Raw genomic sequence first — 15328 nt, 5'->3', positions numbered from 1 at the left:
CAAAGTCATTGTTATGCAAGTCCAAGTCGAGTCTGAAGTCATCAAATTCATGACTCGAGTCTGACTCGAGTCCAAGTCACATGACTCGAGTCCACACCTCTGGTAGCTACTACATGTGTAGTAGCTACTACATGTGTAGTAGCTACTACATGTGTAGTAGCTACTACATGTGTAGTAGCTACTACATGTGTAGTAGCTACTACATGTGTCGTAGTAGCGACGGGCCCCGCACTTTTAAGGGCCCCACGCTAAATACTTTCAAGCTATCAATTCCGGTTCCGTGATTCTGCACTGGCTCTTACTATAGTACTATACTGCCTTCAACTTTTATGAACTGGGTGTTTAAGGTTCGCGATTTGTCGTATTATCTGGCTGTATAGCAAATGAAAAAATACAATTACTCTATGTAATTTGTTTTAATATTTTTGTTTTTTTATTGAGGGCCCCTTTATAACATACACTACAGGCTCCGCACTAGCTTAATCCGGCACTGCTACAGCACCTGGATATTTGACACATCACGTGTTTCGGGAGTGCACCTAGCCTGGCACAAGCGCTGTTGCTGTTGTCGGATTCCTCCAGTCGAAACAGTCTCAACTAAACAATGTTTTATTTTACCAGCTAAGGCCCACTGAGCTGTTTCGCTCATTTTCAGAAGCGACATGGCCACAAATATTAGCTCAACGAAGTGGCTTATCACGTGCACATTTACAGCAGGAGCCAAATACAGATGGTCCCCGAGTTACGATGGTCCGACTTAAGACATTTCGATCTTACGATGGCTATATCGATACGACAAAATTGTAAAATATTTAAAATTTCGCGTGGCAGGCAAACGCAGCAGCACGATTTTCTGTACGTTGGGACGCTGCCGGGATGTCACGCATCTCACGCCTTTCTATTAAATTGCAGTTCATATCGGTAGGCTAAGAATTTACCTTTTTTAACTTTACATTTTACTGTGCAATACAGTATTGTAATTAATAAATACACACAGTATATAGTGTATACAGTACGGTACTGTTAATTGCTCTGTTTTGCTAGATTATCACCATTCTGTAAGACTCCTGGGTAGGCTAGGCCATCTTCGACTTGCGATATTTTTGACTTACGACGGGGTATTCGTAACGCATCTCCATCGTAAGTCGAGGACTGTACTCTAAACGCGTGGTGATGTTGATTCTGAATGTGGAGGGAAAACCGGAGGACCCGGAGAAAAATCGGGGCGACCACGGCGAGAGATAAAGAACCAATGTAGACTCCAAATATACAGCAGCAGCAGGCGTCAAGGTCGGGATCGAACCCACGACCTCCTGCATACCAGGCGAGGTAGTTAACATCTCCTAGCCACCGCGGCGCCCTGATCCCGATTGTTGGTGGTTGTTGTTGTTAGTGGTGGTTGTTGTTGGTGGTGGTTTTTGTTGTTGGTGGTGGAGAGTGGAAGAACCTGGCGATTCCCACTCACGGCTAACACCGGTGACGATCATCTGAACCGGTCCTCGGCCTCGCCTAGGTCGACTCAGCCTCAAATGAGTACCTGGTGTGCAAGCATCACTACGAGGGAGACAAAGGCGGCCGGGCGTGGTGCTGGTGGTCGATGTCACTGGATTCACAGCCCCCACCACTCACCACCCCCACCTCGCTCCCCGCGTCGCACTCAATCAGGGCTGACGTCACGACTGTGTCTTGATGACGTCACGTTTTGGCGCGATTGCGTCACGGCGGTGGTGCCGCCTCGAGAGGGGGCGGGCTGCGTACGTGATGACGTCACGATACTGATTGGCTCTTCTGCGATGCCGTCAGGAAGCGGTTAGCTTTATTGAGATGACGTCACGAAAGTGGAGGACTGATGCGATGACGTCACAACAGTGGTTGGTTTGTTGTGATGACGTCACGACAGTGGATGGCGCTCTGATGATGACGTCACGACAGCGGTTGGCTCTGTTGTGATGACGTCACGACAGTGGTTAAAATCAGTCACGATGACGTCACGACAACGGTTGGCTTTGTTGCGATGACGTCAAGACAATTTTTGACTGTTGCGATGGCGTCACGACAAAGGTTGGCTCTGTTACGATGACGTCACGCCAGTGGTTGTCGTCTGTTACGATGACGTCATGACAGTTGTTGACTGTTGCGATGGCGTCACGACAGTGGTTGGCTCTGTTGTGATGACGTCACGACAGTGGTTAAAATCAGTCACGATGACGTCACGACAACAGTTGGCTTTGTTGCGATGACGTCATGACAGTTGACTGTTGCGATGGCGTCACGACAGTGGGCTGACTTAATTGCGATGACGTCACGACAGCGGTTGGCTCTGTTGTGATGACGTCACGCACCCCCCCCCCATGCGCGGAGACGGCCACGTGACTGCGGGCGGGGACGTCACGCGCGAGGAGTCGCGGCGAGTGACGCGGCCGGCAGAGGAACAAGTTCAGAGGCGGCCGCCTCCACCAGCAACCTCGTCCACCAACCTCGTCCACCTCGTCCTGCTCCACCTCCTGCTCCACCACCACCAACCTCGTCCTCCACCACCTCCTGCTCCACCACCAGCGTCTCCACCACCACCACCACCTCGTCCGACTGCTGCTGTCCGTGTCGCCCGGGCGCTGAGCGCCTCCTCTTGGTCGCGGGCTCCGTGAGGGAACTCGCCCCCCCCCACCCCCACCTCGTCACCCGTCACCCCCCCCACACCTCGCCCCCCCCCCTACCTCGTCCCCCCCCACCCACCCCCCAACTCGTCACCCCCCCCACCCCCCACCTCGTCACCCCCCACCCCCCACCCCCCCCTCGCCCCCCCCCCCACCTCGTCCCCCCCCACCCACCCCCCACCTCGTCCCTCCCCCACCCACCCCCCACCTCGTCCCCCCCCACCCTCCACTTACCCCCCACCTCGTCCCCCCCCCCACCTCGTCTCTGGCTGCGGCAGCAGCAGCGGCAGCAGCTGCGGCGGCGATGGAGTCGGGGAGTCGAGGCCGCGCACCGGGGCCAGCGGCGGCGCGGGAGACGTGAGGGGAGACCCCGGCCAGAGACATGGGCTCCAGACTCAGGTACTCAGAGACTCAGGTACTCAGGTACTCAGAGACTTAGGTACTCAGGTAGAGAGACATGGGCTCCAGACTCAGGTACTCAGAGACTCAGGTACTCAGGTACTCAGAGACTTAGGTACTCAGGTACTCAGGTAGAGAGACATGGGCTCCAGACTCAGGTACTCAGATACTCAGGTACTCAGGTACTCAGGTAGAGAGACTCAGGTACTCAGAGACATGGGCTCCAGACTCAGGTACTCAGATACTCAGGTACTCAGGTACTCAGGTAGAGAGACATGGGCTCCAGACTCAGGTACTCAGATACTCAGGTACTCAGGTAGAGAGACTCAGGTACTCAGAGACATGGGCTCCAGACTCAGGTACTCAGATACTCAGGTACTCAGACTCAGGTACTCAGAGACTCAGAGACATGGGCTCCAGACTCAGGTACTCAGATACTCAGGTACTCAGGTACTCAGACACAGAGACATGGGCTCCAGACTCAGGTACTCAGATACTCAGGTACTCAGACTCAGAGACATGGGCTCCAGACTCAGGTACTCAGACTCAGGTACTCAGGTACTCAGATACTCAGGAACTCAGACTCAGACTCAGGTAGAGAGACTCAGACTCAGGTACAGAGACTCAGGTAGAGAGACTCAGACTCAGAGACTCAGGCTCAGGTAGAGAGACTCAGACTCAGACTCAGAGACTCAGACTCAGAGACTCAGACTCAGAGACTCAGACTCAGAGACTCAAACTTTGAGACTCAGAGACTCAGACTCAGAGACTCAAACTCAGAGACTCAGACTCAGAGACTCAGACACAGAGACTCAGACTCAGAGACTCAAACTCAGAGACTCAGACTCAGAGACTCAGACACAGAGACTCAGACTCAGAGACTCAGGTACAAGGACAGGTTGAGAGGGGCGTTGCTACCTGTGAATTGCTCGGCTGTGGTTGTGGGGCACGGTGCTTGTGACTTGCGGTTTTGAGAGAGAATCTTTTTTATTGAAGATCGCGTGCTGTCACTTGCGAGAGTAGGCACGGCGTCATCGTCAACAGTGAACAAATACAATGTCAACGCCACAAATTACTAAATTGAAATCTACGTCGCAATCATCCCCCCCTACTGGGAAAACTTAGCAGCATCCTGGGTAGACAAGTTCTAAAAATTATGAAAATAATATTGTAGAATATTTGTGTGTGTGCGTGTGTGTGTGATATCGGTTATTGTTGTTGATGTTGACAGTGGTGATTGTGATATGTGGCCGTAGTGGTTGTGTGGATGTTTGTGATGGTCTTGGCACCTGGGTCTGTCAGCAAGCGAACCTTCGACAACTTCACGTGGCCTCAAAGTGCACCTGGCCTGGCACAGGTGGCTATGGGGCCCACATGCTCGTGCCGTCCTCTAATGAGTGCTGCGTTTGGCTACGTACGGTGCGAAGGAAGGTCAACGTACGTGCATTAACCTCCACGGGGAACTAGGAGCCGGCCCTGCTGAGATCGTGGGTTCACATCCTGGTTTCACACAGCGGTGTTTAGCCAGGTTGTCACGATCTAGTAATTCGATGGTTTCCATAGCATGAGATGTATTGCTGCGTTTGATTTCTTGTATACGTGTGATTTTTTTTCGGCTGTGTCTTTCACGAACGTATTTAGTATCACCGTCAACTATGGGCGACACGAAATAAAGACAATAGCGGCAATAACGTTGAGGATGTATATTGAATTAATAATTAATTCTAGATTAGAAGTTTTCGTGACTCCAAGGGTCCATACTCTGGTTTTTTCGATAAAGTCACGTGGGTAAAAAAGAAAGAAAATAAATAAATAAATAAATTTCTATCACGACATTTCAGAGGTTCAACCTGAAGACGGAAGCTTGTGTTGCCTCCGAAACGTGATTTAATTGATTTATTTTCTTTTTTTTACCTACGTAACTTTACCGAAAAAACAGAGTATGGATTAATAATTGTTAACTATACTGGTGGATATCAAACGTATACTACTCGTCAAACACAGCAACGAATATCGTCTGATATTTAGCTCCAAGGTGGCACATGGCTGCCAGATCGATCTCATCTATGACACATACTCTCGCTATCCTATCAGAATTGAATTTACACCACAGTTTATGCAATCCCCCCCCCCTTCCTTCCGCGTTTTAAATTCGGCACAAGCAAGCCGTGGTAAATCGACAACATTTACCTTCAGAATATTTATTGTACACGTTTGATCAGTGAACGTGTTTAATACTTAGTGATTTGATTTCATATAATGTCGATTCATTGAGGAAATAGTAAATAGGTTTGTTAGCATTTATTGTCGAAACAAAAACTTATATACTGTATTCTTGGTTCTTTCGGTAAAGTCACGGAGATAGAAAATAAAATTAAAATTAAATTAAATCTAATTAAAAATGATAAAAGAAATAACCTACGACATTTTCAATTTAATATTTTTACTTTGATTGAATTTTATTATTTTTTATTTATTTTCTATCTATGTGACTTTACCGAAAGAACCAAGAATATGATTTCCTGCAGTCACGAAAGTTTTAAGTCAAATTTATATCCTGTATATACATAAAATGAACATATGAACAAACATCATACCGTAGGTTTCATCCTGGTTAGCACAATTCGGTACCGCTGATGCATTGGCAGTTGTGCACAAGCACAACGATGAACTCGACGCACTCGTCAATAACACCGTGTGTGTATCCTTGAAAGGAAACATAATAGCCCACCGTAGGGCAATGGTCCTTCTTAATAGCACATAAGTCGAGAGGCCAGAGAGCCGGAGTGGATGTGACGAGTCGAGGCGCACACCAAGGCTGCACGTTAATAAAACCCCATCGCATTACATTGATTTATTTTTTACTCCAAAAATGCTCAGAGGACAATTAAACATCCTCTGCTGTTGGTTTTCAGGCCATATACGCCCGTGTGCCACCTCGTGTGGATTAGGGTTCCATTGAAAGAACTTGATATCTACGTAGTTCTGTATTGTCAGCTTGCAGAGATTTTGCCCTCACACAAGGTAGTGCTCTGCTCACTGTGAGAGTTTCCGAATGCAAATGTGACGTGACCCTGATTGTACAATTGGCAAAGCAACTGCTTGGGGAAAAGGTGAAGATCAATATATTCTGCTGAGAGTTTTTATTGGGTTATCTGTGTGCTCATGGATAGAATTGCAGGCATCGGTTATTGATAACGTGTGGGTTATGATTCCACAGTGTGGTAGATTGATTAGGTTCCAGGAAGTAAATATGCACGCTCACGTGCTCGCGGGATGCCCAACGTGCCATCAGCATGTTCTCTGTGAACGATAGGAAAGTGAAACGTGCAATTGTGCACCAATGTCGGTGGCAATTGTGTGCGTGTTAATTCCACAAAGTGTGACCTCATTTTGACATGTATTCTCTATAATTGGGCGTTCTACACGACATGTGAGTGCTTCGCAACTGTTGTGCTGCAGTGAGTCCCAGGTGTGCTGCTGTATTTTGGGAATTTTGAAAGGAACGAACTTCAAGACCCCCCCACCTCCCACCGTCCCCTCTCCATTGGTCTCGGTGCAGTATGGCAGACAACTGTCAGTCACCACCCCCAGCCCTCAACTCTCTCCGAGTCACATGCACAGTTGGACAAACAGTCACGGAGACATAGACACAAACGAACGCAGAGACACACACACAGACGAAGAGACACACACAGGCACACACAGACGAAGAGAAACACACAGACACGTGGGGAAACAGACAGAGGGTGGGGAGGGGCTGGGTGGGGAGGGTGGGGCTGGGTGGGTGGTGGGAGGGGTGGCGTTGGGTGGGGAGGGGCTGGTCACCCCGTGGTGCCCTTATAAAACTCAACGTTTAACCTACTCACGCCAGCTTATGCCCGCCCTCACAGTCGGCCATATTTGCGGAATACACCACGGCGCCGTTGACCCTGGCCATTGACCGAGCAACCCAACGTTGCCTACCAGCTCCCTCCGCAGGAGGAATGTGTTTAATTTCACTTATAATTAAGACGCCCAAGTGTCGCCCTGGTAACAAGGAATTGAGCTCCACTCATCTGGCGGCGCTCTTCTGATGTTAGATATGCTTCAGTCGCTATGGGACAACCGCTGGTGGCTTCGCACTCATTTTATTGACCTTGAAGGGATGATGATGATGCATTACCGGGATCTGAATTGGCAATCCTGCTGATGGTCAGTGGAGTGCTCTGCTCACAGCGCCACCTGGCACACATTGCATTCACTAGGCTAACGGATACATGATAACGTGGTAATTGCGTCCCTGAAGAACACCGCGTTATGGAAAATCACGTTATAATAAAATTATATCATATTGGGTAAAGTACAATCGGTGATAACACGTGAGATGCGTATGCAGGCTGAACAAAGGCTGAGATACGTGGGTAGCATCTAGAAGCATCCAGCAGCATCCCGTCGTCTTGTGTGATGCTACGCCGAGGCAGCCATACATCCGCTTTTTCCCACGCACGCGACGTAGTGTTGTTCACTCAATCGCGTTATATCCAATTCGCATCCACGTCATGACAAAAAAGTGTTCCCTAACGCATTCATTCATTGGGTTATATCCAATTCGCGTTATGAACACCAAGCGTTATAGTTGAACTGTGCGAGTGGTTTCCAGTAGCACATGGCAGCAGGACTGCCGTGGTCCTGGCCCACCACCACGTTGCGTGGTGTGAGGGTTCGCCCGCGTCTGTGAGACTGTTGACCTCTCTGTTTCTCGTTACTTTGCCTCCATATTCGGGTCCCCCGGTGTCTCCGTTTCTTTTCATCAGTGGCCGGGGCGTGGTGCTGGCCACACCGTGCCGGCTGTCGTAGGTGCTCGCTTGGCAGTGCTTGCCCTGGCAGCTTCTGCAGGCTGCACGGGGGAGCTTTGTATTTTGTTGTTTTATCTTCAATCTCTGTTAATGTATTATTCATGGCAGCCACTCGTGTTGTTCTCACGCTGATCTTGCTTCTCGATCTAAATCTGGCTGGACTTGTCGACCTCGGAGTGTTTCTCCGTCTCGTTCTATCTGTTGCAGTGCTTGTCCGTGTCTATCTGTGTGCTACCCAATCTTCTCTGTTGCTACATTTCAGCGTCTATGCATATCCTTCTGCCTTTCACTGTCTCTGTGTGCACGGACTTATAGTTCATGAGCATTCGTGTCTGCCCGGCCTGTAGCCACATCTGCCTCATCGCTGTCTTATCTCCCCGTGTCCCTCTCCTCACCTCCTCGTGTCTCGGTTAATTTCTCTTCCTGAGCTTTGTGACTCCTTGCATATGCTTTCCAATCCCCTTGCCCGTGCCAGGCTTCCTAAACTCGGTCCATTATCCCTGCAGGGTAAATAAATGAGCATAGTATTCCCTCGTCATTCACAAACTTGCCACGTGTGATGTTGGCTGTCCGCGAATCTCATCTGGCACTCTGCACGACTGCAGAGAGAGAGAAAGCGATGAGAGGAAATGTGACATGAGGAAGTGATGAAATTAAGCGATGAGACAAAGTGATAATGTTCACGTATTTAATAGCTAATTTAAGTATTTATTTAAGGTAATTTATCGTAGGCCGATATCATTATCCGCGAACTGTGCTATTCACGAGTATCCCTGGAACGTATCCCCCGGGTGAAGCGTTGTTATTGAATCCAAAGATCATAAAGTTAAAGTAGCGAATGCCTCTGTTGACACTTGAAACGATGCTCACGACGTCTGTTGTTGTTGCCGTTGTTTTCCAGGGAGAACCCGGAGCGCATTTTTGAAGTCTTCGTCGAGGTCTCCTGCCCGGTGTCGACAGGAGATGGTAACTGTGCTCTCGCTCGGTGCTACACCCCTTTGCAGAAAGCCCACAGACGCACGCATCACATTGCCCGCTGCTGGAACTCGCTGACCCGCCCATATGGGACATCTGTGAAAAAGAGCTTCATGGCTCATCGGGTTTCTCCTGCAGTCTAAATAATGATTCTAATTCTGAGATGCACCACTGGGGAAGGGGAGCGGTGGCTAGCGCGCTGCGCTGTGAACCCGACGATCCGAGTTCGATTCGCGGCCCACGATTCATAACCAGCGACGAGCGATACTTGAGCTGATGTTGCGCGTAAGCCCCATCGCCATCCCGCACTGACCAGCGTGGTGAAGTATGGTCCAACAATGCCCGTGAGGGAGGCTTTTACCTAGCGGTAGGATTCAGAAAGAGCTGTGAATTAAATGTTTAAGGTACAGTGTTCGCGTATGATATTTGTGTAACCGAGCGGGAGCCTGCCGGGACAGGTCTCTCGTGCACGCGGGAGTGAGGGCAAACGTAGTCACACAAATCGCAGATGAGATTTAAAATATTTATTTATTGCGACGTGAATTTGCAAAGGATGCACGCAGCGGGAAAATGTGACGCATTTGTCGGTGAGTCTGCGCGCGCGTGCCCCCGTGCGTGCCCCCGTGCGTGCCCCCCCGTGCGTGCCCGCCCGCGCGTGCCCCCGTGCGTGCCCCCGTGCGTGCCCCCCCGTGCGTGCCCCCCCGTGCGTGCCCGCCCGCGCGTGCCCCCGTGCGTGCCCCCGTGCGTGCCCCCGTGCGTGCCCCCCCGTGCGTGCCCGCCCGCGCGTGCCCCCGTGCGTGCACGGTTGGTGCCTTGTAATTAGCGGATGTGCTGGGCGCGTGTGCGGGTGGGAAGGCGTTTGACTTGCCCCATGACCTTTGCTTGGGGGGGAGGCTCGTCAGGTTTCCGGCAGGTGAGGCGCCAAATTTGCACTTTTTTTGGCCTTTGATTTGATACTTTCAGAAATTACAACAACAACAAAAGTAACAACGCGTTCGTCAAGAACACTGTGGCTTTAACAAAAAAGAAGGGCAAAATGGCCCTTCCTCACAGCTGATAGGCCAGAGAGGCCTCACTGGTCGGTGCAGGAGGGCCATTGCCCAACACGTCACCTGTGACTTTAATTTATTATCGTGTACTTTCTACTGGTAGGAACCTCCTGGTTACACCAGCCCACAGGGGATTATTGTGTCTGTCGTGCAGGGAGGGGTTGGGTGGGGAGGGTGGGGCTGGGTGGGGAGGGGCTGGGTGGGGAGGGTGGGGCTGGGTGGGGAGGGTGGGGAGGGGCTGGGTGGGGAGGGTGGGGAGGGGCTGGGTGGGGAGGGTGGGGCTGGGTGGGGAGGGTGGGGCTGGGTGGGGAGGGGCTGGTCACCCCGTGGTGCCCTTATAAAACTCAACGTTTAACCTACTCACGCCTGCTTGTGCCCGCCCTCACAGTCGGGCATATTTGCGGAATACACCACGCCGCCGTTGACCCTGGCCATTGACCGAGCAACCCAACGTTCCTACCAGCTCCCTCCGCAGGAATGTGTTCGTTATAGTGCCACAATGTTATTGAGACAGAAATAAACTGTTTTCATGTTACCAGGTAGGGCCCACTGAGCTATGTAGCTCTTTTTCAGAAGCGACCCGGCCACAAATTATAGCTCAGCGGAGTGCCTTATCGCCTGTGGGAATTTATAGTAGCAGCCAAATGCTCTATAAGCGCATTGACGAGTGTGCTGAGGTTTGTTGTTGTCGTTGTTGTCGTGTGTGTGTGTTTTTGTCGTGTTTGCTTGAGCACCACTGCCAATGTAGCATAAGCGAATAATTTAGGATTTTTATTTTTATTTTAAGAGACTGACTATTTTTGCGCGGTAATCGCAGTGAGAAGCAAGTGAGAGCACTCGGCATGTTTAGGTAGCAATGTGCGTAATAATAACAACGCAGGTTGTGAAGAGGAGATCGAGTGGCGTTTTGCTTTAGCAATGCAGTTTTTTGATGGACTGCACGAATCACTTCATAGGAATGGAGAGGTCGTTGTTCGTGTTATAAAGATGGACCTTTGATTTACGGGTCGGAGAGCAAGACTTGAACAACACAAAACTAAAAAAATGGGCATCTGTCCTCTGGATGAAGGCGCGCGTAGTGTAGGAGGCTTGAGAGTAGGTTCAGCAACGTTTTTTTTTGTCAACAAACAGTGGCAGGTCGCGTTGTAGGTGCAATCGGGAAGTGTTGGGGTGCAGGACGGAGGGAGGGAGGGCGGGCGGGTTGGGGACACCGGTGTTAGGAGTGGCTCTCGGAGCTCGGCGTTGAAGCGGCGAACCCCTTGGTGAGAGATCGGGTGTCGACTGTGCAACAGTGATGACCCTGGCAAGAGGCAGCGGTGACAGTGTAATGGCATCAAAGCCATTGACCGTGATGACTCCTCGATTTGATCCTGAGTGAGGTCTGCCAGCTTCAAGAGCACTGATTGATCTAGTGACATTACACAAAAAAGCATGTTCCAGGACACGTCACCCCGGCGTGGCCAGGAATAGCAGCGGCTATTGCCTCGCTGCTGTGACCCGGCCTCATTAAAGCGTGCGGCGCAGAGTGGCGCTGCTCGGCACGCCAAGGTGACCTGGCCACCTGATTGAGCCTCCGTGCTGCTCGCTCCGTGCCACTCGCTACGTGCCGCTCGCTACGTGATGCTCACTCCGTGGAGCTCAATCGAGCTCATTTGGCAGCGGCGGCAGGGGCAGCAGCGGTGGCAGCAGTGGCGGCAGCAGCAGCTCACTAATGCGACGTGCCTTCCTGTCCCTTCCCCACCCAGGTGCCGAAGTGCTGTGGAAGTACCCGGAGGATTATTACAAGCAGGTGAATGCACTCGGGGGGGGGGGGGGGGGGGGGGGGGGGTGGGGCTGAATCTCACATCGTGCCACACAGAGCCAGGGTACCGCGCCACCAGCCGATTATAAAACCCTCTTCCTGCCATTAATTTTGTCTAACCGTCGAACAAAGACGGCCACCGCATCGCGCGCTTTTAGATGCGCTTCTGCGGCCATCTGGAACGCTCTTCCGATATTAGGGAGCCACTGGAGCTATGCATTTTTAAATCATCTCGGTTGGCAAACTCATTCTTTGGAACTGCTACTGTTGTTTAGTTTTTGTTGTCCTTCCCCCACACTTCCGATTAGTTGCGGTCGGCTACGTTCGGTGCGAAAGAAGTTCAATGTACAGCAATCCCTCGCCAAACGTGGGGGGCGAGGTTCCTGGAAAATGCTGCGGTAGACAAATCTGCGGTTGGTAAAGTGCAGGGGCCTGTGGGAAATAGGGGCTTAGGGGAACCACGGCCGCGGTCAGACTCCTCATAGCTTAACTGAGTTCCCTGTTTGTTAACTAGACACTGACAAAAATACAGTACATTACACAATAACATAATAAAACAAATAAACATTAACCTTCACATACCTTTCATATTAACGATGATGATGACGGTGAGAATTAGATGATGGCGGAAGGGCTGGTGAGTAGGAGTAGGTGCCGCGCCTGGTCGTCCGGCGCTTGTGAGCTGGGGTTGGTGGATTACGCAGAGATCACCGAGTGCTGTGAGGCTCCCCCGTGCCGACTTTGCTGCTTTTAAGTGTCCAGGTGGTGGAAGCACAGCACATGCTGCCCGTGTGGATCTCGAGGGCAGGAGCGGTGCGAGTGTTCGCTCGGGGCTTTGCAGGAAACGCAACTTAATTCGTAATTTCCTCCCACGTACAAAACATTAACAAAGTGGCCAATATAGACCCCCCCCTCTTCCCCTGTTCAGAGAGGTTTTTCAGATGGTGACATGGCCTCGCCGATTCTTACAGAGGAGCACGGTTCGAATCCAGCGATGCGCCCCGATTGTTACCGCCGCTGCACAGTGGACGTTCAAGGACCCCATAACGTCATTCGCAAGGATGGGCCACCATGTGCCGGAGTTGGGGCTCTACAATCTTCCACGAATTACTCAACTGGGATGACGCACACGGCAGCAGCACTCATTGACCCCCCCCTGCTGGCAGACTCACGCCCCAGGTCACTCTTGCAAATGAGCCTCATCCTGGCCTTTGAGTTCTTACCCAGTTGAACGAAGGAAACTTGAGTAGTTGAAGGACTTGTGTTGTGATATGCACATGCTAGACAATAGAAGGGGGGGGGAGCGGTGGCGCCCTGGTCATTGCACTGTGCTATGAACCCGGCGACCCGAGTTCGATTCCCGCTCGCAGGCGACCGGTGACGAATATCTAAATCGGTCCTGGGCCGCACTTAGATCAACTCGTCCTTTTAATTCCTCCCCGGCGATGGCTATCATCAGCGGCGAGTGATGTCTGGACCAGGTCTGGTGCTGCTTTCACGTAACCTGCACTGATTAAGTATGCTGCAACACGCCGCCCCCCCCGTTTACAATGCGGCGTGGCGAAGCCTCCATCCAGCAGTGGATTGGCAGCGGGTTGTAATTGGCATATTTGCGTATCCACCATGGAAATGCTCGTGGCAATGCGTGCTAGCGCGCATCGCGTTGCAACACTGCTGACTGGTGGGGCGGACGGTGTTACAGAAAAGCCAGTGTGTGTGTGGATGAGATGAGCGTCCCTGGAGGGGTGTGTTGACAAACCTGCAATCTGCAGCCCCCCTCTGTTGTGATCCAACAGAGAAGCAGAGATGACACCTGTTTGCTAAATCATCGGATAGCGGGAAATAATTCTGGCTATCAGATAAAGGACGGATGTCTTCCTGAGAGAGATCACGAATTGGATTTGTGTAATTTGCTACGTGCGTCGTCATGCACGAGAGTGTGCTTGTGTCGTGTGTGAGTGCGTGTCATGTGTGAGTGCACGTTGTGTTTGAATCGCTGTATGTGACATAAGTGTATGTAAGGCATGGGTTGTATGCGTTTGTGTGCGCGCGCACACGTATGAGTGAGTAGGCACTTGTGTGTGTGTGCACGCACGCATGTGTTGTGAGTGAATGTATGGGGGTGCATGTGAGTGAGTAGGCACGGGTCGTACGTGTGTGTTATGAGTGTGTGTATGCGCGCACGATTAATTGAGTAGACATGGGTAGTACGTGTGTGCGTGGGGAGCGGTGGTGCAGCGGTTGACGTGTTGTGCTACGAACCCAGCCACCCGAGTTCGATTCCCGCTCATGGCCAACACCAGTGACGATTATCTGAACTGGCCCTGGGCCTCCCCTAGGTCGACTCAGCCTGAAATGAGTACCTGGTGCAGCATGTAAAATTGTTGCCACTGGGGAGACAAAGGCGATTGGGCGTGGTGCTGGCCACCCACCTCCTCGTGTACCGTGCTGTTCTTCATAGGTGCTCGCTAACAGCTATATTTGGGGGTTCTTTGTCCATGTGTTCACGTGTTATTGACACTGACGCTTCATGTCTCCCGCAGGATGTGCTCGGCACTATCCCCAAGTTCTGCTTTCCTTTCGATGTGACCAGGTGAGTGCTCGGTTTGTTTGGGGAGCTGGTGTCATCTGTTCTGGTTGCACCTTTGTGTAGCGACTGGCCGAATATGTTCACTTTTGTTTGTAGCGATGGGTTTGGTTGACTGTCACGGTGTGTGTGTGTGTTATGGTGAGACCCGAGACACTGCACGTGTGCGACGAGGTCACAGTCATTGATCGGTGCTTCCTGTTCACACAATTAAATGTATGTTCACCTCGTGTGGTAGCTCCGTCTAAATGCTGCCACGACTTAAGCCATTTCACAGACTTTTGCTTAAAATGATAACAGATTGCATGCAAAAGCTAGAGAAACTATTCAATCAATGTTAATCCATCGTTTTTTGTTTTTATATTTTTGTTTCGATTTCTATTGCCATCACTGCTGTACCTTTATTGGTTTTGCTTCCGTTCTATCGATGTCCCAAGTCACTGTTGCAAACGAGACTCCACCTGGTCTCTGGAGTTCTTACCTGGCTTACACAAAATCGACTTGACACTTAAAGCAACTGTGTAGAACCCTTGAGCTAGGCTTGCTACAACATAGTCGAACCACCGCACCAGGCGTGTCATTGCACAATTTCACGTTCGCCTGGACTTGCCCCCCCCCCCCCAGTGCCCTTTGTCAGAGCCTGAGCACTGGTGGTGGTGGCTATGCTGTGCAGCATTCACCTGTCTTGGGTAGCCATTAACTGCGCTGTCAGCCAGCGCACGAGGTGGGGGTGGGGGGTCACAGCCTGTATAAGTGAAGGTTTGTGTAAGTTTAACACGTTCCTTCGCAGTGGGCGGGTAGGAAGTTGGTTGGACGGCGCATTCGTGCGATCCGTGTCACACGGCGCAAGCTGCGTGGGGCGGCGCGTCACGTGGTGCTGAGCCCGCCCCGAAGCGCTCTATGAAATACAAATCGAGGGTGTGGCTATGCACGACAGACAGACAAATAATCCCTGGTGGGCAGTGTGGAACTGTTGTTCCTACCTGTATCATTGTCTTAATGTCCCCGAGTGTGCGTGCCGTCAT

General features: G+C 51.3%; 1 protein-coding gene across 4 annotated transcripts in view; it reads left to right on the top strand.

Annotated features, from left to right (window-relative positions):
* The first annotated feature begins 2321 nt into the window (after window positions 1–2321).
* Window positions 2322–15328, top strand: part of LOC133348653 (DENN domain-containing protein 1B-like) — a 50668-nt gene continuing 37661 nt past the window's right edge. For 3 of the 4 annotated variants that reach the window (XM_061561588.1, XM_061561587.1, XM_061561585.1), the window contains exons 1-5: window positions 2322–2641; window positions 2936–3053; window positions 8793–8857; window positions 11661–11704; window positions 14260–14309. In XM_061561588.1, the coding sequence (XP_061417572.1) occupies window positions 3037–3053; window positions 8793–8857; window positions 11661–11704; window positions 14260–14309 (176 nt within the window). In that variant the 5' untranslated portion in view covers window positions 2322–2641; window positions 2936–3036. Of the gene's footprint in view, window positions 2642–2935; window positions 3054–3571; window positions 3590–8792; window positions 8858–11660; window positions 11705–14259; window positions 14310–15328 lie in introns of those variants that run through there. The other variant, XM_061561586.1, reaches the window with a different exon arrangement.

Source organism: Lethenteron reissneri, chromosome 27, assembly GCF_015708825.2.
Source record: "Lethenteron reissneri isolate LAM-NWPU_2019-01 chromosome 27, ASM1570882v1, whole genome shotgun sequence".
Taxonomy (NCBI): Eukaryota; Metazoa; Chordata; class Hyperoartia; order Petromyzontiformes; family Petromyzontidae; genus Lethenteron; species Lethenteron reissneri.
Note: the sequence above shows the minus strand (reverse complement) of the source record. Positions and strands in the feature narration are given on the sequence as shown.